General features: G+C 46.5%; 1 protein-coding gene across 3 annotated transcripts in view; it reads right to left on the minus strand.

The window, feature by feature from the left end:
* Positions 1–886: 886 nt before the first annotated feature.
* LIPG (lipase G, endothelial type) overlaps positions 887–26,982 on the minus strand; it is a 29,452-nt gene continuing 3,356 nt past the window's right edge. For 2 of the 3 annotated variants that reach the window (XM_065533846.1, XM_005586734.4), the window contains exons 2-10: positions 25,756–25,937; positions 23,624–23,803; positions 22,525–22,636; positions 16,473–16,694; positions 12,432–12,674; positions 11,578–11,698; positions 10,383–10,601; positions 7,280–7,384; positions 887–3,597 (exon numbers count right to left, since the gene is read on the minus strand). In XM_065533846.1, coding sequence (XP_065389918.1) covers positions 3,576–3,597; positions 7,280–7,384; positions 10,383–10,601; positions 11,578–11,698; positions 12,432–12,674; positions 16,473–16,694; positions 22,525–22,636; positions 23,624–23,803; positions 25,756–25,794 — 1,263 coding nt within the window. In that variant the 5' untranslated portion in view covers positions 25,795–25,937 and the 3' untranslated portion in view covers positions 887–3,575. Of the gene's footprint in view, positions 3,598–7,279; positions 7,385–10,382; positions 10,602–11,577; positions 11,699–12,431; positions 12,675–16,472; positions 16,695–22,524; positions 22,637–23,623; positions 23,804–25,755; positions 25,938–26,982 lie in introns of those variants that run through there. The other variant, XM_074022273.1, reaches the window with a different exon arrangement.

Raw genomic sequence — 26,982 nt, forward strand, 5'->3', positions numbered from 1 at the left:
CAATAGAATGTAGGCAACTTCTCAGTCATGTCTTTAAGAGGAGACTGTTCATCCCTTCCCTTTTCTGGCTTTCCATCGGCTGGTAGGAGACCTAGTGGGGGATCCCTGGGCTGTGGGGATGTGAGGAATACCCTATGAATGGCACAGTGAAAAACTAAGAACCTGCACCCCTCTTGGCCTGTAGAATAGAGCCTTACTACCAGCTGGGACTTTAACCAATAGAGAAATCAGCTTCCCTCTGGTCTAGGTCACTGATATCTAGTTCCCATTCAACCAAACCTAATAATCTCACTAATGCTCACCAATGTCCAGCCATGCTCCCTGTTCTTCCTAACATCCACCTTCAGGCCTTCAAGCTGCTACAATTGAAATAATTTTTCTTCTCGTCTTTAGTGAAATGATGTTCTTGTTCTGGTTCTTTAGTGAATTGCTGTCCACTTCTGCCAACAATAAGTGTCAAAGAATATGCCTTATATTAGAGTAACTTTTTGTCAAGCTCTACATTGGGGCAGCTATAATTCTTTCAAACTTTAAGAACTGGCCAGGCACGGTGGCTCACGCCTGTAATCCCAGAACTTTGAGAGGCTGAGGCAGGCGGATCACTTGAGGCCAGGAGTTCAAACCCAGCCTGACCAGCCTGGCCAACATGGCAAAACCCCATCTCTACTAAAAATGCAAAAATTAGCTGGGCATGGTGGCACATCTCTGTAATCCCAGCTACACAGGAGGCTGAGGTGGGAGGATCACCTGAGCTCAGGAGGCAGAGGTTGTAGTGAGCTAAGATTGCTACTGCACTCCACCCTGGGTGACAGAGAGAGGCTCTGTCTCAAAAAAAAAAAAAAAAAAAAAAAAAAAAAAAAAAAACAAGAATTGAGTTGCCAGACCATTAAGAACTTTATAATTTTTTATTATTTTACTATTTAAAACTTTTAATCTTGAAATTGGTTAACCTAACGTAAAAACTAACCATATATTTGTTTTTATACATTATATACACTTGAGAAATAAATAGTCTTCTAAATAGCATTTTTTAAAAAGCATCATTATATACAATTAAGGCTTAAGCCAGGTGTATAAATATACAACCCACTGAGAATTCAATTCGCAAAGCTTCCACGAGTAAAAACAGAAGTCAGAAGTGGCCAGGATGTACAGCCAATAATATGGGTTGAGCATCCCTAATCCAAAAATCCAAAACACGAAATACTCCAAAATCCAAAACTTTTTGAGCACCAACAAGAAAACAAGTGGGAAAACCCTTCACATAAGTACTCACCACAAACTGTGCTTCATGTACACGATTTTTTTAAATATTGTATAAAATTACCCTCAGGCTACGTGGATAAGGTGTAAATGACACATAAATGAATTTTGTGTTTAGACTTGGGTCTTATTCCCAAAATATCTCATTAGGTATATGCAAATATTCCAAAATCGGAAAATAATCTAAAATTTGAAACACTTCTGGTTCCAAGCATTTTGGATAAGGGATACTCAACCTATACAAGCTTCACTTTGGCTAGAAAGCAATCACAGAAACAAGAGAAGCACATAATTGGCTTGAGAACCTATCTTGAATTAAGACTCAACTGGTTATGTCTTCAGAAGTTTAACAGTGATACAACTTTGGCACGATACAGATTAAAACAATGTCCTTAGAAAACCTAAGTACAAAGAAAATCATTCTTCCTCCCCAACTTGGTATCACACTTCCTCCCGAATATCAGACATAAAAAGTCCAACCCCTTGGCACAGATGTTCTCCTGGTTATACATTAATAAAAGGGCTTAGGATTTTATGGATGGCTCTATAAAAAAAAAAAAAAAGTCCTTGTGTTGTCTCACATCTGGGGCATATTGGTGGGAATTGGCTGCAAACATCTTCATGGAGTTTCAGAGACAGACTTTGCCTCCAGGAAATCTGAGTCCTCTCCCTGCTGCACCACTAACTAGGTATGTAAGTCTAGGCGTGTGGCTGACCCTCACTAAGCTTCGGTTTTGTAAATAGGGATAATAATAGCTGCCCTTCTCCCCCTACTCTAATTAGGTAATGCACACACAAATCTTTTGAAAAGTGTAAGTGTCTCAGATATTGTGTGTATTAATTCAAATCAAGATCTAGAATCAGTGGGTTTTTCAAGAAGTTCAACAAGAAAAGGCACTGGTATTAAAACAAAATATTTCAAGGAGGAAAAAAGCACTGTATTAAATCTTAGAACCAGCTCTGTCTGGCAGGTGCTGGTTTCTGTGTACACAGATGTGTATTACATATGTCATACCTTTTATCTCCCTAAACAGAAGAGATTTGCTCCAAAGCAGTTACATCTGGCAACCAGCCATCATTCTGGCCCCAGCATGTATGATACTCTGCTTGCTATTCTGCTAGTGATCAAACATGTCACTCACAGGGGAGGTGGCACATAATAACTAAGAAGAAATAGAAACCACTTAAAGCCTCAGGGTCCCTGATGTTTATATCCTATAGCCTCCCCCAGGCCCCAAGTGCCTTTCCCCATGCATATACACATATACCATTCAAACAGAGAGAGGGTCTAGAAATCCCAACTCCACTGGGTTCCAAATGGAGAGGCTCAGTAATATATCCACTGCCACATTCTAACTAATTTTAAGTGTTCAATAAACATTTGCTCAATTAAAAAATGAACAACAGGCCAGGCGCGGTGGCTCATGCCTGGAATCCCAGCACTTTGGGAGGCCGAGGTGGGTGGATCCCAAGGTCAGGAGATCGAGACCATCCTGGCTAACACGGTGAAACCCTGTCTCTACTAAAATTACCAAAAATTAGCCGGGCATGGTGGCGGGTGCCTGTACTCCCAGCTACTCGGGAGGCTGAGGCAGGAGAATGGTGTGAACCCGGGAGGCGGAGGTTGCAGTGAGCTGAGACTGCGCCACTGCACTCCAGCCTGGGCCACAGAGCAAGACTCCATCTCCAAAAAAAAAAAAAAAAAAAAATGAACAACAGAAAAATAAGAAAGCCAATTATGTGTGCTTCAGAGAGCGAGCTGGGGAGCAGGACGGAATGGCTAAGATGTAACCAGTGTGGTCAGTGCAACCCATGAGAACCCCAACAGTCAGGGTCTGAACAAGATACCAGGCCTGCCATTCTGACAAGAGTCAGCTCCCATTGGAAGGACTTCTCACTAAGGCTCAAGGCAGGCTGAGCAGCTGACAGCCTTCTACACAGGGCCTCTTCGGAGCCAGCATTCCTTGTCAGGCAGAGTACAGGCTCACCCAGCAACTGAGAAACCACTCCAGTGTGCACGGGAGGCCCCGGGCACCCAGCTGCTTACACATAAATCTGGACTTGGTGGTCTGGAGGTGTGGACAGAGGTTTGGAGTTAGAGCTATTCAAGAGAGGCAGCAAGAGCTATAGCAGCGTACGGTCCCCTCCCACGAGGAATCCCGGCCATCACAGGAGACCAGCTGTTCCCGGAGCTCCAGGGTCAAGGCTGAGAAGAATCCTCCCATTGGTGGGTCCTCAGCAGTAACTCTCCTCCGTGTGCTTGGATAGCAGGCAGTCTTCCAGCCTTGCTGGCAAGACTTGCCAGGGCACCCTCAGGGAAGCTCCACAGTGGGACTGAAAGAAACCATGTGAGAGTGGCATTCATTAGCTCACGTACCAGCAAACATGCAAACCTGTATTCAGGGTGTGCTCTGTCAACCTCAAGGCCAAACTTTCTGACACTCCATAGGACTATTTTACCTGTATTCCTTTCAGAATAAATGGACAAGGTCCTGAGTGCTGCCTTCTCTCCTAACCTGAGAAGCCACAAATGCACTTTGAGAAACATCATGCTGCAGCACTCTCTGGACCCTGAGTTGAGTACATCACAGTTCTCGCATTTACATATTTAGCACAATATCCACTCATAACACACACGTACATACACACACACACACAATCACAGACACACAAGTGTGGGGAGAACCATCAAAGCATCCTCCTTGCCTTGATCTAGAAATACAAGAGAGACACCGTATTGGTAGGAAGGGGGCAAGACTGAGAGTTGGGAGACCTGGATTCTAGTCTCAGTTACATGAACAAACCACTGAACCTGTCTGAATCTCAGGCTCCTTATCAGTGAACATGTGAACAGCATCCATGTCAGGAGGGAGGATGCTGAACATGTTACATATGATGCTATGACTTCCTAATGTTCATTTATTACTTGGGCTCCTATTGTTTTTTAGGGAAATGGAAAGGACAGCTTGTTTTCTAAAATTAGTAGTGAGAAGGTGAGTCATAGAGTTCTCAGGTATATGAATTCCAAAGTGGGAAAGAAGAATAAATATCTTAGCCTTTATCAGAAGAATAGCCATCCTGACTTGGCACAGTGACTCATGCCTGCAAACCCAGCATTTCGGGAGGTCGAGGCAGGTAGATCACTTGAGCCCAGGAGATAGAGACCAGCCTGGGCAACATGGTGAAACCTCATCTCTACAAAAAATACAAAAATTAGCCAGGCATGGTGGCGCATTCCTGTAATCCAAGCTACTCAGGAGGCTGAGGTAGGAGGATCATCTGAGCCCAGGGAGGTCGAGGCTGCAATGAGCTGTGATCCTGCCACTATACTCCAGCCTGGGAGACAGAGCAAGACCCTGTCTCAATAAAAAAGAATAACCTTCCTTAGCCATCTTTTCTGGGTGTGTCCAATCTACATGGTTGTCTGGAGGATCAATGAAGTTAATATATGTGGAAACACTTTGAAATGTATACATTTAAATACATAAAGATTTACAATTGTTATAATAGTAGAAAATCATATGAGCCTACACTAGACCGAGTCCCTTAATTAGATGGCACGAGTCCTGTGATGATGGTGCTTGTGGTCATGTTCAGCTCCTAAACAGGAGACAGAGCAGCTGGGATGCAGCCCAGCCTCGGGGGTGGCAAACGGTTCATCACAGGGGACCCTGGAGCATGGGCACAGCTGCCTGATAATTGCTACCCAGACAGAGGCGAGGTGATTCATCTGAGCACATGGAGCCTCGGTGCTCAAGAGTGCAGGCTTTGGAGTAGACCGACCTGCTTCAACTCCCTCTGCCAGCGCTGGGGGCCTTGGGAGAGAAACTTCATATCCCTGAGCCCCGGTTCCTCATCTGTACACAGGGATAACAACCCCTGCCTAGTGGGGTTGATGATAAACATCATTATGTAAGTCCCTGGGTGCAGGCTGGGCCCAAGCTAAGTGCTAGGTGTACCACAGCACTATTATTATCTAGTACCCTGGTTAGAGCAAGGGGTGGGGACAGGCATGGTGTGGGGAGACAGTCCCCTTCCTCCTTAGCAGGTGTTTCGGCTTAGAAGGCACGTGGCTGGTTCCCCAGGATGAGCCCACTGCCTCACACCAGGAGATGGGCCTTCCTCACATCTGAAATCATGGATTGCAGCACGGGACGAGGGGATAGTGAAGCATGACAACCCCTTTGTCTCACTTAGCTCCACATACATGAGCATTTCTGTTTCTCAAAAAGGCGGAGGATTGGGGTCGGGCACAGTGACTCAAACCTGTAATGCCAGCACTTTTGGAGGTCAAGGTGGGCGGATCACTTGAGGTCAAGAGTTCGAGACCAACTTGGCCAACATGGCGAAAACCTGTCTCGACTAAAAATACAAAAATTATCCAGGCATAGTAGCAAGCACCTGTAATCCCAGCTACTCGGGAGGATGAGGAAGGAGAATTGCTTGGACCCAGGAGGCAGAGGCTGTAGTAAGCCAAGATCACTCCACTTCACTCCAGCCTGGGCGATAGAGCTAGACTTTGTCTCAAAAAAAAAAAAAAAAAGTGTGTGGGAGAATTAGGCCCACACTCACCTGAGTTCTAGAAAACCTAAGAAAGGAGAATATGCTTTGTGCTTCTCTTTGTCTCCCACCCCATTCCCAACCCTGACATAGTGGCCAAAGGAAGCTAGGAGCCCTTAGGCACCTTCCCACAGCTCTGGTTATTACAGAGAAGATGTCAATCAAAGATGGCAGGGGCCAGGCACAGTGGCTCACGCCTGTAATCCCAGCACGCTGGGAGGCCGAGGCAGGCGGATCACTTGAGCCAAGGAGTTCAAGACCAGACTGGGCAACATGGTGAAGCCCTGTTTCTGCAAAAAATGCACAAATTAGCTCGGTGTGGTGGCATGTGCCTGTGGTCCCAGCTATTCAGGAGGCAAAGGTGGAAGGATCACCCAAGCCTGGGAAGGTCAAGGCTGCAGTGAGCCAGGATCATGACACTGCACTCCAGCCTGGGTAACAGAGTAAGACCCTGTCTCAAAGGAAAAAAAAAGATACTTCAAAGATGGCAGGCAGGGGCACCAACCCAGGGACTTAGTTACAGAGACAATCTCATGCCAGTAGGGTCATGTGCAATGAACCCCTACAGGTTGAGGCAGGACAAAATGCAGAAGAGACATTAACACTTCCAACATCATATCTACAGTATTTCACTTGCTTCTTTATCTCCTTGCAGAAGGTCAGCTTCTTTCCTTCTTTCTTTCTTTTTTTTCTTTTCTTTTTTTTTTTCTGAGACAGAGTCTCACTCTGTCACCCAGGCTGCAGTGCAGTGGCGCGATCTCAGCTCACTGCAAGCTCCGCCTCCCGGGTTCACGCCATTCTCCTACCTCAGTCTCCCAAGTAGCTGGAACTACAGGCGTCCGCCACCCCACCCGGCTAATTTTTTATATTTTTAGTAGAGACAGGTTTTCACCGTGTTAGCCAGGATGGTCTCGACCTCCTGATCTCGTGATCCACCTGCCTTGGCCTCCCAAAGTGCTGGGATTACAGGCGTGAGCCACTGCAGCCAGCCCTTTCTTTCTTTTTGAGACAGAGATTCATTCTTGTCGCCCAGGCTGGAGAGCAATATTGCGGTCTCAGCTCACTGCAGCCTCCGCCTCTCAGGTTCAAGCGATTTTCCTGCCTCAGCCTCCCAAGTAGCTGGGATTACAGGCATGTACCACCACGCCCAGCTTTTTAGTAGAAGTAGTAGTACTAGTAGTAGTAGTAGTAGTAGTAGTAGTAGTAGTAGTAGTAGTAGTAGTAGAGACTGGGTTTCACCATGTTAGCCAGGCTGGTCTCAAACTCCTGACCTCAGGTGATCTGCCTGCCTCGGCCTCCCGAAGTGAGCCACTATGCCTGGCCCAGCTTCTTGAAGAGATTTTTAATCTGTTTTGTTCATGCTATGTCCCTAGCACCCAGATCCATCCCCAGCACATGCTAGGAGATCATCACGTCAACATGTCCTGGGTGGAACACATGAAAACGTCCTGCTTACCTGGTTTCATTTTTCATCCTCCAGCCATCCCGACACTTGCGAAACCAGAGCTCCCGGCCTGGGGATATGCTGGTGTTCTCAGGGTCTTCTGCACAAAATGTCAGTCTAGGAAGGAAAAGAAACCATTGATGCAGCCAGAACTTTAGGGGGAATCCAGCTGTGCTTTCTGGATTCAAGGCAGATGGGTGAGGAGGCAGGGGTGAAATTTTCATGCCATGCCCTGACTCAAAAGCCTTCAGAATTCCCCATCGCTACTGCAGGGACTCTAAACTGTGTCTCACGTTGAAGCTTCCATGATTCAGCCTCATGCAGCCTCAGCCAGACCTCTCCCACCTGCTTCCCTCTGTCTATCCAAAAGGCCACCTGCCTGTCAAGGCCAAGCCTCTCAGAAGCCTCCCTGACTGCTTGAGCCCTCATTAACCTAACCCTCCCTTGGCCTTTCAACTGGTTACAAAGTATGTCCTTATATAAATATTGCTTTTGTTAGTGTTGCTACTTCTTGCAACATAGAGTTAAAAAAAAAAAAAAAAAAAAAAAAAAAAAAACACGTTTTATTTTAAAACTTTATGCCCTATGTGAAATTGCTTGCTGATTTCTGTGGTTGACTCCTCCACTAGACCGTAAACTTGAACGGAATGATTCAAAGTACCTCTAGTCCAGTGCTCTGTAAATATCCATTGGCAAGAGCAACTGCAACTCAGCTGCAAGTCAAAATCAAAGACTCAGCAAATGGACAACCAAGACTCACAAGAAAGAATCAGGGCCTAATAACCATTTCCCTGTAACTTGCGGCTGCCCCACGCAGCCTCGGGGGCGTGTGAGTAGCGTGACCACGTAATCCTTAAGTGTGTGGGGCACCTGACCCTGGAGCTGAGGCAGGACAAAAGCCCCATTCATAACAGTTTAAGAACCTTTCCCAGGAAGCCCTAAGGACCTTAGGACTTATATGTTTAAACACATATAAAAACATGACCTATCTCACACACAATCAGGAAATGCAAATTCAAACAACAGCAGGGGGCCCATTCACATCTAACAAAATGACAAGAACGTCCCACCAGACATGGATGAAAAGGAGGGAAAAGGGAACTCTTCATCCATAGTTAAGATGGAAAATTAGTTCAACCACTTTGGAGACAGATTTAATAATATCTGTTCGGGCTGGAGAATGCATATACTACAACCCAGCAATTCCACTTTTTAGAACACTTGCTGAAAAACAGCCCTTACACACATGTGCACAAGGCAAGTGCAGAGGATGTTCATCTCAGCACCATTTGTAACTACAAAAAATCAGTAACAACTTAACTTATTCAGCAGAACAATGGCAAAACTATTTGTGCAATGGTGATTTACATACAGAGTTAAACAAGAATAGATTAGATCTTTATGTTTTGGATAAACTTCACAAACAATATTAGAATGAAAAAATCAAATTGTAAAATGTTATGTCCACTCATGTAAAATTCAGAAGCATCCAAGACAATTCTATACATTGTTTATGTATACAAACAGAAGCACTAAGGGGGCCGGGCGTGGTGGCTCACACCTGTAATCCCAGCACTTTGGGAGGCCGAGGCAGGCAGATCACCTGAGGTCAGGAGTTTGAAACCAGCCTGGCCAACATGGCGAAACCCCATCTTTACTAAAAATACAAAAATTAGCTGGGCATGGTGGCACACACTTGTAATCCCAGCTACTCAGAAGGCTGAGGCAGGAGAATCACTTGAATCCGGGAGGCGGAGTTTGCAGTGAGCCAAGATTGTGCCACTGTACTCCAGCCTGGACAACAGAGCAAGACTCAGTCTCAAAAGAAAAAAAAAAGTACTAATGGTATAAAAACGTGATGGAAGGAAACACACTAACATCTGTTAATATTGAAATATTAGTTATATTTGGTTTGAAAGAAGAAGGGTAGAGCAGAGAAGGACACAGGGGCTTCAACTGTATCTATAATGTTTTACTTTTAAAAATCTTATATCTAAACCCATATGGAAAACTATTTATATTTTTAAGTCTCAATGGTGATTTAATAGGTGTTTATTTTATTTGAAATATTTTATTTATAAGTGATCATCTTCCTGCTCTCACACCCATAGGTATAGTTTGCACCTGCAAGGGCCAAGAGAAGTAAAAAATACACAGTCTAGACCACCCCCAGTTCACAGGTTTCTAGACTAGAATCATTCAGCTGAGGGCTCCAAGCCTCCGCTTCACTTCCCTCTGCTGCCAAGCTGTGCCACAGATGATGAATGTAAACCAGACATGGCAGGAATTATAATGGAGAAAATGCCAGAGGAGGGACAAAGAGGGAGGCAGTTGCCTTGTCCCATGCCAAGGCTGGCAGTGACTTCTCTAGAGGTCAGCTGAAGGACTTGGTTAAAGAAACTCTCCCTTCTTGACAAAGATCTCGCAGGCTTCTCTGGCTTCTGTTTAGAAAGAAGCCCGCTCAGGGAGTCAAGGCACGGTGTTAGGAGCTGATAGAAAGGTCTGGATCTTTTATGCTAGGCTTGGGGTTAAAAGAAATGGGAAACTGCCAGCTAGCATGGCACAGAGGATTCTCTGTGACTTGCAGTTAGGACCACAGCCCCACATCCTTGACTTAGAACCTCTGAAGGAGAGAGTTAATGATGCTCTGAAAATCAGATGCTGGGGAAAACCAGCTCCTCCCACAGATCTCATCCATGGGGGCTCCCTGGATGTGATACTCCAGTCTGCTCTGGTCAGAAGCAAGCAAAGCCTTTTGTCTGCATGGACCCCACAGTAAACAGATCAACAAGGCAGCACTCCTAAAAAGCCCGGACCAAGAGAAGTCCCCCTCCTCCAGGCCGACACAAGGCCTGGCAAACAGGGCCAGGGCTGAATTCCTGCTGCTACTGGCCCACCCCTCTCCCCGAGGGCCTATGTTCAGGGCATGAGATGCGTAACAGTTGATAGAAGGCTTGATCTGGAAGTCACTTGTCCTTGCAAAGGTGTTTGAGGTTTTACCTGCATGCTGGAGGGAAGGATTGAGGGTGGATGCAGCAAAGGAAAGGAAATGGCAGAGGCACGGCCTCCTGTTCCCCACCTACACCAGGCAGAAGAAGGAGCAGGAGGCACTTACTTCCGCTGGGTTTCCCCAGACTTCACCCGGATGCGCCTGATATTCAGCTCCCGTCTGGGATTGTGGGGTTGAGACAGGTAGCTGCGAAGCTCCTTCCACAGGTTGTACCAAGACTGAGAGGCCCCCTCCCAGGTGAGCTGGATTTTCAAGAGGTCTCCCAAGTCCTCCTCGGTGTAGACCAGGAAGGTGTTGGTGGCATTCTGCTCGATCCGCTCCACTCTACAAGTTGGAGAGAAGCTGATCTCACTCCCCTGACAGCTAGAAAACTGTCACACTGTGTGGGGTGACACAGTGGCAGTAACAACCCCACACAGACAGGAGAGAGACAGTGTGAGTCCTTCCCCCACCTCTAACCCTCCACCTCCCACCAGCAGGAACAAGATGGAAGCTCAGGTGTACTCCACATGGGCTGAACTAACTTTGCCCACTGCACTCCAGCTTCTTATCAAAACCATTCCTGGGCACCCCCTCCACCCTACTTATGCTACTTCCTGAAAATACAGAACCAAGAAAGAACACAATAAGAAAACATAAAGAAGTCACATCCCCACTCAAGTGCGCTGTTCCGCTCAGCCCACAGGCATCTGTCTCCCCCGAACTCCTAGCTGCTTCCTGTCTGTCCCTCTCATTTGGCTTGGCCTCGTCTGCCTTACCCCATCTGTGTGTAAGTATGCATGTGCATGTACAAACCTGGTCTCCCAGCTAGACCCTGAGCCCTGAAAAGTGAGCTACTTTGATGATGTTTCATCACAATCCCATTACTTGGCATGACGCTTTGTCCCTGGTGGATACTCAACAAATATATACAGATCGCTATGCACCCCTCCCATAGCCACATCATTAGGAAAGGTCCAGGGATGACGTTTATGAAATTCCAGATTGCCTGAAGCCTCATCAGGCATTGCCTGGAATGAAACAGCAGTTTCTGCCCAGCTGATCCAGCCGCTGATCTAGCAGCTTCTCATGATGCTGATTCATCCCAGGAACTTTCCTCCCTGAAACACTGAGTCAGAGCTTGGTAGAGAAGGTGCAGCAGGAGGACTGCAGAGGCCAGCCAGACCACCTGGCTCCTCCCCAAGCAGTCGGACTCCACTCTCCTGCATGCTGCACTTGTTCACATGCTCCCTTGTGCTCTCTCAATCTCAAACCAATCTGTTCTCTATCCCAAACCCAGCAAGGGAAACTGATGACTTACATTTCCAGGGGCAGAGTCTGGGAATCTGCATTAGTGCCATAAAGGGTAACATAAAAGGTGGGCTCAATTTCTCCCATGTTCTTGTAACTGAAGACATGGATTTTCATCTGATAATGGTAAACTGCAGAGACAGCAGAACAAAGATGCTTGTACCCCTTGCTTGTCATCACAGGACACCCCGACCCAAACTGAGTCACCCAGCACAGAGATTTTAGGGCTGGTGTTCTTTTGGTTGAGCCCAACCTGCAGCCCCCATCTGCTCTTGTTCTGTCCAATGCCATAAGAGGCCACTGCAGTCTAGAAGAAGGAGCCCTGTGCTTGGGGGTTAGCTCTTTTGAGGATTTTCATTTAGCTACTTTCTAACTACAGGCCCCTGGATTAAGGACCAAGGTATTAACCTCTCTGAGCCTCAACCTCCTCGCAGTAAAATAATACCCACAGTACCCAGAAAACCTTGTGATTTTGCAGTGCATTATAAAAATGTAACATGTCATTTTGGTTCACTGTTCATCTGCCTTATGTTTCTTGTGATGATCAAATGAGAAAACAAATATGAAACAGCTTTGAAAGTTAAATGCAAAAAAAAAAAGAAAGAAAGTTAAATGCAAGATAAAAATTTAAGATACTGATATTGTGATCATGGACTGATAGCCACATCACAAAAGGGGTCCCCACTGTTTATTTTGTAAAGATTCCCTTTCCTAGGACATGCACAGTGTAATCTGATTTGCAATGATTTGATTGAATTGTGCTGGCCACTTCTCCTGGGCTAGGACGTGCCCTGCTCTGCAGCATGGTATTAAGAAGGAGGTATAAGGGCCTTCCTCAGGGATGCTTCAGGGACTGAAGGTTACCTCTGAAAGGCATGCCTGCCCGGGTTTTTAGATACATTTTGCTGTTCCTCTTGTTCCTCATTTTCTTGGCATTGTAGCCAATGCTATTACAACGGTTCTTGCGGCAGCTCAGACAGATCCCCTTCTTGAAGCGATTGGAGTCAGTGCACTGGAAGGCAAAGCTTGGCTTGTCTTGATTCACCAGAGAGTCAACAAAGAGGTGGACGGCCCGCTCATGCTCACATTTTACCACCTCTGTGATTGCTAGGGGTGGGAGAGACAGAAAGCATGCAGGATGAGCTTTTCTCGACGACTGGACACTCGAACAATAAATACTGTAATCCTCATCAGTGATAGCTGTTCATTGTCGCTGTTAGTATTTTCATGTAATTCTTTTGCTTGTTTGTTTGTTTTGAGGCAGGGTCTCACTCTGTTGCCCAGGCTAGAGTACAGTGGGATAATCATGACTCACCACTCACAGCAGCCTCAACCTCTGAGGTTCAGGTGATCCTCTCACCTCAGCCTCCCCAGTATCTGGGACTACAGGCACATGACCACCACACCTGGCTAATTTTTGTAGTTTTTGTAGATATGGGGTTTCACCACATTGCCCAGGCTGGTCTTGAACTCCTGGACTCAAGCAATCTTCCCACCTTCGCCTCCTAAAGTGCCGGGATTACAGATGTGAGCCCTTGCACCCGGCCTGTGTAATGCTTAATTAATGTCCAGGAAGGTGCTAGGCTCCCATTAAGATGTAGAAGAATTTAAGGCCATTCCTGCTGCCTAACTGTTCACTCTCTTGGTGGGAAGACAGCACGAATACACACAAAGCAATAAAGAGCAAGAAAGCCCATATAATAAGTGCTAAGTAGAGTGATGCAGACCAGCTGTGCAGCAGGAGTCACTACCTCCCAATAGGGCTATACAGCCACAGAATGCGGCAAATGGATGAGATCCTAAACATCTCATGCAGGGCTCAGCAAAATATGACTTGCAGGCTGGCTACCTCTTTTTTCTTTTTTTTTTTTTTTTTGCTTTGTTTTGTTTTTGTTTTATAGACAGTGCCTCATTATGTGGCCTGGGCTGGCCTCAAACTCCCGGGCTCAAGTGATCCTCACCTGGGCCCAAGCAGTCGTCCTGCCTCAGTCTCACAAATAGGTGGGACTACAGGTGCACCACACCATGCCTGCTGGCTACCTGTTTTTGTAAATAAAGTTTTATTGGAATAGTTACTCTCATTTGTTTATGTATTATTGTGGCTACTTTCATGCTACATCAACAGAGTTGGAACAGAGGCAATACGGCCCGCAAAGCCTAAAACATTTACTAGCTGATGCTTTAAGAAGATATTTACCAACTCCATTCTAGTCCAATGGCTTCAATTAAAGATTATGACCCAAAGGTCCATAGGGGTGAGGTAATCTGCTCAGGGTCTTACAGACAGTTGGTTACAAAGTTAGGCATACAATTTGGATTTTCTGGCCCAAATAATTTCTGGAATCTTACGAAAAATTTGGCAAAGCCACCCCCAACCCTGCCGCAATGGCACCAGCAGCCTTAAGAAATGCTATCATCTAGCCGGGCGTGGTGGCTCACGCCTGTAATCGTGAGGGAGGCCAAGGCGGGTGGATCACCTGAGGACAGGAGTTCGAGACCAGCCTGGCCAAAATGGAGAAACCCCATCTCTACTAAAAATACAAAAAATTGGGGCCGGGCGCAGTTGCTCACGCCTGTAATCCCAGCACTTTGGGAAGCCGAGGCAGGCGGATCATCTGAGGTCAGGAGTTCAAGACCAGCCTGACCAACATGGAGAAACCCCATCTCTACTAAAAATACAAAAAATTAGCTGGGTGTGGTGGTGCGTGCCTATTATCCCAGCTACTCAGGATGCTGAGGCAGGAGAATCACTTGAACCTGGGAGGCGGAGGTTGCAATGAGCGAGATCATGCCATTGCACTCCAGCCTGGGCAACAAGAGCAAAAGTACGTCTTAAAAAAAAAAAAAATACAAAAAATTAACCGGGCATGGTGGTGGGCACCTGTAGTCCCAGTTACTTGGGAGGCTGAGGCAGAGAATCACTTGAACCTGGGAAGTGGAGGTTGCAGTGAGCAGAGACTGCACCATTGCACTCCAGCCTGGGCAACAAGAGCGAAACTCCATCTCAAAAAAAAAAAAAAAAAGAAAGAAAGAAAAGAAAAGAAAAAAAAGCCATCATCCTATATTCTGAGGAGGGAGTAAACTCCCCTTGCATGGACCTCCAAACCCTGCAGAGCTACTTGGATTAAACTAGGACAGGGGAAGACTGAGCAACAGAGCAGGACATGTGGAGGGCAGAGCATCAGAGTGGAAGGAGCTGCCTGGGGGTCAAGACAGGAAATGCTGTCAGCAGCCAAGGCAGTAAAAGGATAAGAAACCCCCCAAAATTGGTCACTGCCCTACACCTCAGTTTTAGCAAATTCAGTTCAGCCCAAATCTGCTGAGAACAGGCTCAAGCATTCAGAAGATAAATTTTGGAGCCAGGTGTGGTGGCTTGCGCCCGTAATCTCAGGCTAAGGCAGGAGGATTGCTTGTTTCCAGCCGGGGAAACATAGTGAGGAAGAAGGAGAAGAAGAAGAAAAATGTTAAGTGAATGGAAAAAACTTAAGTGAAATGGTTTTCTTCTTTAAAATGTTACCAAAAATTCAAATAGAGTGTATCCATGTTATGGAATATTATACAGCCTGTAAAAATATTGTTAGTAAATCTGTGTGCTCTGATATTTAAGAATGTCCATAATAGCAAGATGCAATGGCACATGTCTGTAGTCTCAGCTATTTGGGAGGCTGAGGCAGGGGGATAGCTTGAGCCCAGGAGTTCAAGGCTGTAGTAAGCTGTGAATAGCCACTGCACTCTAGCTTGGGTAACATAGCAAGATTCTGGCTGGGTGCAGTGGCTCACACCTGTAATCCCAGCACTTTGGGAGGCCGAGGCAGGTGGATCACCTGAGGTCAGGAGTTCGAGACCAGCCTAGCTAACATGGTGAAACTCCGTCTCTACTAAAAATACAGAAAATTAGCCGGGCATGGTGGTGGGTGCCTATGATCCCAGCTACTGGGGCTGAGACAGGAGAATTGCCTGAATCTGCGAGGCAGAAGTTGTAGTGAGCTGAGATCACGCTACTGAACTCCAGCCTAGGCAACAAGAGCAAAACTCAGTCTCAAAAAAAAAAAAAAGCAAGATTCTGTCTTTAAAAAAAGAAAAAGAATATCCATAACATATTATTACAGGAAAAAAAGAAAGTTGAAAAAAATTAAAATTAAAATAAAGTTGCAGAATAATGTGATTTGGAGGAAAATATGCATGCAACTAATTTGCAAAGAAAAAAGACAAAAGGATACACACAAAAGCATTTATACTGGCTACATCTGAAGAGTGGAAGTAGGGGTGGGAGTGGGAGTGCACTTTTGCTTTATGCAAGTCTATAATGCTTGATTTCTTTTTCAACAAACGTGTGTATTCTTTTTTGTCATAAAAAGAAATTAATCAGCCAGGCACGGTGGCTCATGCTGTAATCTCAACACTTAGGGAGGCTGAGGCAGGTGGATCACCTGAGGTCAAGAGTTTAAAACCAGCCTGGCCAACGTGGTGAAAACCCATCTCTACTAAAAATACAAAATTAGCCAGGTGTGGTGGCGTGCGCCTATAGTCTCAGCTACTTGGGAGGCTGAGGCAGGAGAATCACTTGAACCAGGGAGGTGCAGGTTGCAGTGAGCCGAGGACTGTACCATTGCACTCTAGCCTGGGCAACAAGAGCAAAACTCCCTCTCAAAAACAAGAAAGAAAAAAAAGAAAAGAAATTAATCAATAATAACTGTGACCTTAAAGCATGGGAAAGTAGAGCAGGAACCACTGGGTCAGTTAGTCTTGGAGGACAACGAGAAACATTAAACACAGTGTTGGAGGCCTCTGTGGCAGGAGATGAGAATAGTGAACACGTAGTGCCTGCAGCGCTAAAGGCTCGGCTGATTTAGAAGGAGATGGGATAAACTGAGTCAAACACAAAGCAGAAAACAGGGAACTTACTTCCATATGCCATTGATCCCAAGACATCGTTGAGTCCACAGCCTGGCTGGAAGTCACCCCCATTGGGGTAGATGTCAATGTGGCCCACAGGCATCTGAATACCAATGCTCAAGCCAAAGGAACGCGTGTAGGTGTGGAGGACATCCACAAAATCTGCATCGTCAGGAGAGAGCCTCTTGTGGATGTCAGCCCCTTCAAACATGGGTCCGGCAGGATCCAAACCTGCAGCAGAACAAGGCCCCAAAACAGCTCTGTCAGGTACACAAAGTCAGTGAGTCCTGATTACAAGTTAAGCCTGGGTGTGCAGAATGAAGAAGATGCCTTCTGAATCTAGCTGGGAGAATCAAGATGTGGAAAGCACGGAAGAAAGTAAGAAACCCATTTCCATATGCAAGTGACCCCAAGACATCATTGCGGAAATTAAATCCTATTGTTATGGAATTTATACTTTCTTCTGAAGCCTTCATGTATCCCGACACCTCAACCAAACCCCATAAACTAGCTATAAGGTTCACGCTGCCACACAGCTCCAAGGAACTGCTCCTGTTAAAACTGAAGCAGTTCTAGAAAGAACTCAGACTGCCTAAAACTAAGCCATTTGTCCCATTCATTCTGCCACTGAGCACCTTTCACGTCCTTAATTTTAGCAGAATTTTTACAGAATAACAAAGCTGCCTACATCCTTCTGGAAGGAGAATCCAGTCTCCCTAAACTGAGCTATTTGTATCTGAACTTATTCTTCCCCTTCCTTTAGTTATGAGTCAGGCCCGGGGTGGAATGGTGAGAGAGAAGAGGACACCCAACACACTGAGAATCCATACATCAGGCCTCCAGAATTCCTCTATTTTGCAGCCACAATGAGAAAATCTTTCTTTCTGCCTCCAAACGTTTTGTGTTGAGCAGGCAAGCGGCACTGTTGAGAGCACTCGTTCATATTTGAAACGGGGAGCTTGTTAAATTTAAATTCTACCATACAGCTACAAAAAATTCTGGAAGGTCACACAGGCAACTAGTTACCCGTATGCTTGTGCGTTGGGGGAGAGGGTGGGTAAGGGAAATGGACAGATAGCAGAGCAGTAAGAGAGACTTTTCACCATCTTTTGATTTGAAAACTGCATTAACGTAAAACCGTTCCAAAAAAGAACTTGCAAAGTATAAAATGCAGATTCACAAGTCCCTGAACTCCTAGAGATTCTAGTGGGTAGTTACGAATTATGGCTCCTAGAAATAGATATTCATTCCCCAGATGATCCTAAAAGTAGGTATGCTGTGGGCAAAATATTAAAAAACTTCCCTGTGTTTCACTATCATTTATAAAATAGAACCTGAATTTATACCTTAATTCATACAGTCCATGTGAGATCTTAAGAGACTGAGTTCCCATCAGTATTAGCTACTATTACCAAGCCCAAGTGATTATGGGAACCACATTTAACCCAACCAGAACGCATCTTTGCCCCACAGACACATAGGAAGGACCTGGAGAAAGTTAAGAGATGAAATGTGCCAGAAAGGAAGGGCCACTGAACAGTGGTTCACCACTACAAGTGGCTTTGCCCCCCAGGGGACATCTGGCAATGCCTGGAGACCTTTTTGTTGCCCCCATTCTGATGGAGAGAGTTGCTAGCATCTAGTAGGCCAGGCCAGGAATATAGATAAACATTCTACGGTACACAAGTCAATCCACCCCCAACACACACACACACACCCCCCCCGCAACAAAACCTTACCTGGCCCCAAATGTCAATATTGCCTAGGCTGAGAAACCCTGACCTCAAAACACCAAGGCTGGGAGGGCATGTGACCAATGAGAGTCCTGAAAGGAGGACATGGGTAACAACCATGTTCACCAGACCCCAGCACATTAGAACCAGGGAGCCTATCAGGAGACTTGAGATGGCAGCTTTAGGATAAACAAGAGGCAGAGCTACTGTCTAGAGTGGATGGTCAACTTGCAGAGCTCATTACTCATATGAGAACTGGTAGAGGCTGAAACATTAAATAGTTTCCACAAATTTAAATAACTTTTTTTTTTTTTTTTTTTTTTTGAGACGGAATCTTGCTCTGTCACCCAGGCTAGAGTGCAGGGGCGTGATCTTGGCTTGCTGCAGCCTCCACCTCATGGGTTCAAGCAATTCTCCTGCCTCAGCCTCCTGAGTAGCTGGGATTACAGGTGTGAGCCACCGCGTCCGGCCAAGTTTAGATAACTTTATGTGTGACTAAGGCAGAAAAGGAGCCCAGGCTGCTTGAGGGTTCATCCCTAGCCCAGGACCCAAAAGAAAGATGGCACAAAAGCAGCGTCCTCCCACAATAACCAACGACTACCCATTTCAGAGGCCGCAAGGACCACAGTACTGACACAGCAGCCTCTCCCTGTTTCCCATGGAGGAAAGAGAAAGAGAGAGCAACATTCTGCTTTGCAATCAATACGAGAGAGGCTCTTTACTCGGTGTGAACAAAGGTCCCCACCAGACGGTCAGTGCCATGGAAACCAGGCTGTACTGGAGGAATGCGGGCAGCTGACAGGGTTTCACAGGCTGGCTGGCAGCAAGGCTGGGCCTTCACCTCCCCAGCCAGAGCCTGTCTGCCCTGCTCTGACTGTCCTTGACACATATCTATGGCCCACAGATTCAGGGGCGCAGTGGCATATTTAACTTTTTTAACTAGGAATGAATGACCAGGAGAACTGCCTCCTTAAATAAAGGGGAGATAGAGAGCTCCTGCTTCTTCCATTCAGTCATAGATTCCTCAAAGTTGCTTTGTCCAGCAAATGGAGCACACATGCATGCATGCAAAACTTCCAGGGCTGTGCATTCTGGCCTGGCAGGGCAGGGCCTGCTGTAGTTCAACAGCTACTTTTTTTTTTTTAAGACAGGGTCTCACTCTGTTGCCCAGGCTGGAGTGCAGTGGCCCAAACTCAGTTCACTGCAACCTCCACCTCCTGGGCTCAGGTGATCCTCCCACCTCAGCCTCCCAAGTAGCTAGGATTATAGGCATGCACCACCATACCTGGCCACTTTACCTCTGTCTGCAGAAGAAAGGCAGCATGGCACAGCAGTGAGGTGCATGGGATCCGGAATCTGACAGCATGGGTTGGAGTCCCAGTTCTGCTACTTATAGGGCCCAGGATATTGGGCCCTTTACTCACTGAGTCCTAGTTTCACCCTCTGTAGAATGTTCAGAGTTGCTATGTGGCTCAGAGATAGCACAAAGCAGCTGTCATACATGAGGTTTTGTTTGTTTGTTTGTTTTTATTTTTGCTTTTTATTTTTTTTTTTTTGAGATGGAGTCTCACTCTTGTCACCCAGCCTGGAATGCAATGGTGCGATCTCGGCCCACTGCAACCTCCTCCTCCTGGGTTCAAGCGATTCTCCTGCTTCGGCCTCCTGAGTAGCTGGGATTACAGGCGCCCACCACTACACCCAGCTAATTTTTGTACTTTTAGTAGAGACGAGGTTTCATCATATTGGCCAGGCTGGTCTTGAACTCCAGACCTCAGGTGATTCACCCAACTCGGCCTCCCAAAGTGCTGGGGTTACAGGTGTGAGCCATCGCGCCCAGCCACACATGAGGTATTTAACATTAGCTAGCATCTAGCCTGCACACATGGATGCATTTCTTGAATAAATTCATCTGCTTGCTTACCTGATTATAGCAAACAAGGCACAGGTTCAATTATAAATATATGACCTCTTTCCTAGTATATCACAGGCTTCTCTCAGAAGCCTAAGAAAGTAAAACTCTAGCAAACCCCCATCCACACCCTCTGGTCCAAGCAAGACTGGGGTTCAGATATTCCCTTGCAAGGCCCAGGCTAAGGACTGCCTAGTGGCCTTGGCATAGTGGCATCACTGGACGCAGGACCCTATGCGAGCCTCAATCTGTCCTCTTACCAGTTGTGATCACCTGGTCCACAGGTCCATGAGAAGTCTACCAAGAGGAGAGAAGAGGACATAGCCTCCCCCAATAGACATACACAATAGCATGTGTCAGGGGTGCTGCTTGGCAACTGGACAGAGGCCAGGCCCCTGCTCTACAGAAAAAGGCCAGAGGGAAGGGGCTATGCTCAGGGCATGTGGGCATCATGCTCCATGCAAACGTCCCAGAGCACTAGTTAGCATTCTGCCTGGCTCCCCTGCCATCCCCAGGAGAAAAGCCCTCACCCCAGCAGATGCCACTCAAACAGGCAGGAGGAAAGAACTGGAAAGTTCCGTCCCTAGCCCTATCTCATTTCAGATTTAGAAATAGAGAAAGGCAAGATCTGTAGTTTGTCATTGTTACTGACATCCTGGGTCTGACTCTGGTGTCTGCTGAAATTTAAACTCAGCCGCCTGGATCTGAAACATCACACCTCTCATTCAGGGGCTAGGAAGAGGCGCTCAGACAATGGAACCCAAGTAGCTTCAGGTCAAACTGCTTTGCACCAGCAAGGGGTTGTTAATAGGCAGTCATGGGTGGTCACACAAGCATAGCCCACTTTGGGCAGCTCAAGCCCCGCAGTCTTGGAAATCAAAAATAAAGCTCTCAAGCTGGGATGAATCAAATCATTGGATCAACAGGCATTTGCGTACATGCATGTTCATGTGTGTGCACGCACATACTAGACTCAAGACCAGGGACAGGATTCAGGAGAGCCAGGAAAACTTCACAAATATTCTTTTTAAAATTCTACCTTATCAGCTTGTCACTGAAATCTGAAATTCTACCTTTACCAAATCGTTATTTAGCTAAGGACTCTCTTCTACCTGAGTTTTGTTTTGTTTTTTTGAGACAGAGTCTTTCTCTGTCACCCAGGCTGGAGTGCAGTGGCACAATCTCGGCTCACTGCAACCTCCACCTCCTGGGTTCAAGCGATTCTCCTGCCTAAGCCTCCCAAGTAGCTGGGATTACGGGCACCCGCCACCACACCTGGCTAATTTTTGTATTTTTAGTAGAGACAGGGTTTCACCATGTTGGCCAGGCTGGTCTCAAACTGCTGACCTCAAGTGATCCACCCACCTCGGCCTCCCAAAGTGCTGGGATTACAGGTGTGAGCCACCACACCCAACCTGAGTTTTGTTTTAAAATGAAAATGCTGCAGGACAAGGAATTGTTCAGATCTTTCCTTCTAGGTGATCAACCTTAGAGTCTTGGGAGTAAGGGGGAAGTTAGGGGTAAATATAAATAAAATGATGCTGGAAGGACGATAGAAGTTCAGGGCAACAAACTGTAGCATAGGGGAAGCTCTGCGTATATACCTGAGGGGCCCATCAATGAGAAAGAAAACCTTTGACACTTTTCACAATCATTCAATGATTTAATCCAAACTCTCATGTTAAAAGCTCACTAAGATGCAGTTTTCAACATGGAAAATTCAATTTTCTATTGACCCCCTGGGGACCAATATCAGAAAGTTTCCTTTTATTACAAAGTTGAACCACCTGTTCTAAATTGGTAGCTATCATTCATAAATATGCTACCTTAACATGGGAAAGAGGCTATTGCAAGACAAGATAGAAATCAGAGGCAGAATTCAAACTAAAATCTACTATTCATTCTTTTCCCCTGAGTCTTTGGGTGGAGACCTGAAGTGAACACCCAAAAGCTTTGGGGCCAGGACTCCATCCAGCTTCTGCTCTTGAGTTATTAGCTGTTTGCCCCTGGGCAAGTTGCCTCACCTCTCTGTATCTGTTTCCTCACCTGTTGGACCAGACCCATGGTTTTCAAACAGTGTTCCCTGGTGCTCTGAGACTCTGAGATGCCTCCAGCAAAGGGGAAAGCCCACACTGGCAAGGCTAACACAACCCGCCATATACCCACCCCACCACCCACAGCACCCCCCTCTCTCTCCATGTCTCATATGTTGGGAACCTGTGCGAGTTCAATCTGAAAAAAAAAAGGTTCTTGTGACTAAAAAGAACATTTGGGAGGTTCTGAATTAGATGCATTCCAGGTTCCTTCTAAAGCTAACTCTCTATGATTCACTCTGCTGCCTCATTTGGGAGCATTCTGGCTCAGTGTAGCTGAGGGAGCCCGGCAATCACCGGCTACTGGTGATGGAAGTGGAGCTCACCTGTGATTCGGCCCACTGTTCCTTTCACGAAGTTGCCAGCATACCCAGCCACATGCGCTCCGAGGCTGTAGCCGATCAAGTGGACATTCCCGAGAGAAAAATCATCTTTCTCCTGCAGAAAGTCACCAAAGGATGTGAGCAGAAGAGCAGGGTCGGGAGATCCAGAGTCACCAGCAATTCAACCACTCAATCACGGTGTAGGAGGAGATGCAGGGGCTGTGGGCACAGAGACTCCCCAGGGCCCCACTGGCTTTGCTGGTGATGCCCCATGTGTGGGTCACAGTCAGTTTAGGGGAGGCCAAAAGGACACGGTGGCACTGAAAATGCCAAGCACGGGGGCAGGGTGGAGGGTATGACTGGAGGCTGCCTATGTGGCTGTTCCCTACATGTTTCCTGTTCTTTCTGGCAGTATCTAAGAGAGGGGAGCGTGGTGGTGAAGAGGCGGGGCGCAGTGGCTCATGCCTGTAATCCCATCACTTTGGGAAGCTAGGCGGGCCGGATCATGAGGTCAGGAGATCGAGACCATCCTGGCTAACACAGTGAAATCCCGTCTCTACTAAAAATACAAAAACTTAGCCGGGCGTGGTGGCGGGCGCCTGTAGTCCCAGCTACTCGGGAGGCTGAGGCAGGAGAATCACTTGAACCCGGGAAGTGGACGTTGCAGTGAACCGAGATTTAAAAAAGAGATATTAGGCTGCATCTTTGAAATAACCCCCTCCCCACCCTCAACACAGCCATGCTTCAGAGACGAGAGCAGGCTTTGTAGGAATTTCAGATCACAAGCCTGGCCTGGTTCCTGGCCATCCCCAACCAGCCTAAGGGTATCTGTTTCTAAGACGGGAAGGAACAACCCATAAGGCCAATTTTCAGCAAATTAAGTATCAGGAAAAATCCAGAGATCTATCAATAATTAAAAGCCTCTCGAAAAGTCCCAGCTTTCAAGTATTCCAAGCAATACTTAATTCAATAAAACTTATAATCTCAAAGATTTTTATCAGACTCCAGAAGCTCATGACAACAGATGCATGACCTGTATTTCTTAAGAAGATTGGGGTGAGATCCTGCTGGCAACAGGAGACTCCCTGTCATCCCCCAGTACCTGCAGCCAGTCGAGCATCCTGGCAATGCTGTGTCCCACCACCCTGGTGTTATTGACCGCATCCGTGTAAAGCTGGTGGGCCAGGGGGAGCCAGTCAACCACAACTACATTGGCATCTTTCTCTCTTGTGTGTAGGGCTGACACGAGTTTGTGCAGCCAGTTTTCAAAGATACCGCTCATCTGCAGAGAAAAGTGGAAGTTATTTTTTATTCTTGGTTTCAGAAATCCTAAAAAATATGAAATTCCGTTCTATATGACCCTCTCTCCAACCAATTTTTTTTTTCTTTTTTTTTGACTCAGGGTCTCACTGTTGCCCAGGCTGGAGTGCACTGACAACCATCTCAGCTCAAGATAGCCTCGAATTCCTAAGCTGAGGCCATCCTCCTCCCACCTCAGCCTCCAGAGTAACTGGGGCTACAGGCACACGCCACCATGCCTGGGTAATTCTTAAATTTTTTGCAGCAACAGGGTCTCACTATGTTGCCCAGGCTGGTCTTGAACTCCTGGGCTCAAGCGAAGCTCCCACCTAGGCCTTCCTGAGTGCTGGGATTACAGGCATGAGCCACCATGCCCAGTGCCCCCAGACAATTTTAGAGCCTGCACATTGGCTGCTCAGGGACCAGACATTTGCACATGAGCAGGACCAGCACAGGCAGAATCACTATGCAGGTATTTGTCTTCCATTGCTCTTCACATCCCCAGTATTTCCCATCAAAACTTTCCTAGCTAATGTCCTATGCTGTTGCCCCACTGTCTGTTGGGGCCACTGTGAGGTATGTGTTAAGGGTGATACTGGCATGAGGCTGGTCTGAGTCCCTGTTACAGGCAGGCAAGTGGCCTGGTCCATCCTTCAAAGGCAGTGGGGAGGGTTGTCCTGGAGAATTAGCTTCTCTCTTAGAGATGCAGGGAGATGCTGTCTCCTAGGTGAATGTAGAGTTAACAAATGACCCCTTCCCACAACCCATCTCTGCCATCGTTCCTGACCCCAGAGTAGGGAAAATCTGTCCCCGGAATCCCAAATTACAACTCAGAACATATTTTCCCACAGAAACAAAGTTATAAATGGCGACTAGGTCCAGTTGTAAACCTATCCACAAGCACATTATCAAATAAATAGATTTTCTGTGCCTAGCCTGGGAACCCAAACACCATTTACAATCTTGCTTCTATGGGAAACTGCTGTTCCAAGTTCCAAACAGATTACAAAAGAACTTTCTGGAATGCAACCCATTTGTAAGTCGCAGGCAGCTTGTATTTGCATTTTGACAGGGTGCCTTAAAAAGATTCAAACATATGATTCTGATTGTAGGTTTGTGATGAGCACGGTTAGACAGGCTCTTAATCATCTCTTCATTCAACTAGGTAGGCAGACACCTGCCCTCTCCTACCCCTGACCTCAACCGCGGATGACAGACTTAAAGACCCCAAAAGCATGTAACAGATACGAATTTCTCATCATTAAGAGGAGGACTGTCCCCTTCCAATTAGCCCAGGCAGAAATCTGCTCACTTCATAGTGCCATTTCCCTACAGACTGTCATTATATGAATGAATAAATCCCTGGCTGGTCAAAAGCTTCTGAAGCTGAGCACTAAAGCCCTTTTTTGTTGAAGTTTGTCATGAGCTTTTCAATGTGAATTGCTCAGCTAGAGCACATAAAGAGCCCCAGTGCCTTTAAACGGGGCTATCTCTATGCAAACAGGAGGGCATCATGCCAAGGGCAGCCGGCAATCCAGGCCAGCTGGCTACTCATAGGTTCTCAGAGCCAGTCAAGTTGCTTTAGTCAAGCTCAGCTCTCACGGCAGGACAGCCCCCTCCAGGCAGTGGTTGACCAGCGTAATTAAGTGTAATTAGAGGGGTCCTTAAGAGCCAGTGGAGCTGGGCTGCTGCCCTCAGGAGAGCCACTTTCTGAAAGCCCGTTGTATGCCAGCATTAATACCACCCTGCTGGAGTCCAGATTGCCCCTTAGTGAATGCCCGTTACATTCTTCACAGCTGTCTGAAATACAAGCAGCCCACAAGGAAAGGGGGGAAGAGGGTTTGGAATCTGGAAACACCAGAATTCTTTCTAATTGACCAAAACAAAGGGAATCAAATCTTGTATAAAGCCACAGAGCTCCCTCCCCGGGCTCACCGTCCATCCGTGAATGATGAAAAAGGTTTTAGCTGTCATGTTGAAACCGCAGTCTTCTAAGGGCTGGCTGTGACCGAGGGAGAGGTAGCATCCTTCATGCTCTGGGTCCTTGGAGGTGCGGAGGTTAAACCTCACAGAGGGTTTGACCTCAGTCTGTATAGCTTTGGGTTTGTGGAGCTCATCTGGGGAGACAGAACAGAGCATAGGTGCATCTAGCAGACTTGGGGAGTGAGAGACCTGGAGTCTGATTCTAGTTCAATCGTGAGCAAATTGCTTAAGCCATCTGGGTTTCACTTTTTACATCTACTGAATGTTCCCTTTTCACCTCCCAGAAAAACTGTGAAGATTTTACAAAAAAGGACATCTCATTTATACTTAAAGAATATTAATTAGTCACTAGTATTAATTACTGTCACTCTGAAATAAATAGATCTCTCTCTGGCTTTTCCCTCTTCTTTCCTATCAAAAGGAGTTCTACTTCCTTCCTACTTTTAGATCACAGGTTCTCAATTCTTTTTCTGAAATGCTTGAAACCAGGTGAGTTTCAGAATTTAGAAGTTTTCAGATTTTAGAAAGGCATTATGGAGCATACACCATATATTATATGATGCTTTCAGTGGGGCCTGGGCTATTCCCCCTGGATCAAACACCCTAAAATTTCTGCAGAGAAATACATAACCACTCACATTTGAGGGCAAACATAAAGATAACCAATAGCCTCCTGTTATCTCAGGCTTTTTGCTGCCAAATAAGTTCAGATCAGGTAAGGCCAGGTCTTGCTGCCAAACAAGTTACCAAATGCATTTTCCAATTTTGAGAGATTGTGGATTTTGGAATTGGAGGCAAGAGGCTGTTGACCTGCTGGAAAATAGGCTTCCCCTAGTGTTCCCATCTAGGGAACCTCAGGTATCCTCAGTGCCCTTTCTAATGGTGGCATGTGCCAGGCATTCATCTGGTTTGTTAAGTAAATGACTAAAGCCATGGAGAAACTCCTAAAAGCAACAAAAATCCCCCCTTCCAGCTTTACTGCTCATGCACAGTGCCACCTCGGAGACGGCCCTGCTCCCAAAGTGCAGCTCATGTCACTGATGGCCCCTGTGGCTTAACACTAGGTAGGTGCTGTCATCATGACACTGTTTCAGAAAGTCATAAATGGACCCCACCCAGTGCTCTTTCAGCCATCGTGGGATGCATCACTGGATAACTGGCTAGGACGTTAGAGTATCA

The sequence above is a fragment of the Macaca fascicularis genome, chromosome 18 (genome assembly GCF_037993035.2).
Source record: "Macaca fascicularis isolate 582-1 chromosome 18, T2T-MFA8v1.1".
Lineage (NCBI taxonomy): Eukaryota > Metazoa > Chordata > Mammalia > Primates > Cercopithecidae > Macaca > Macaca fascicularis.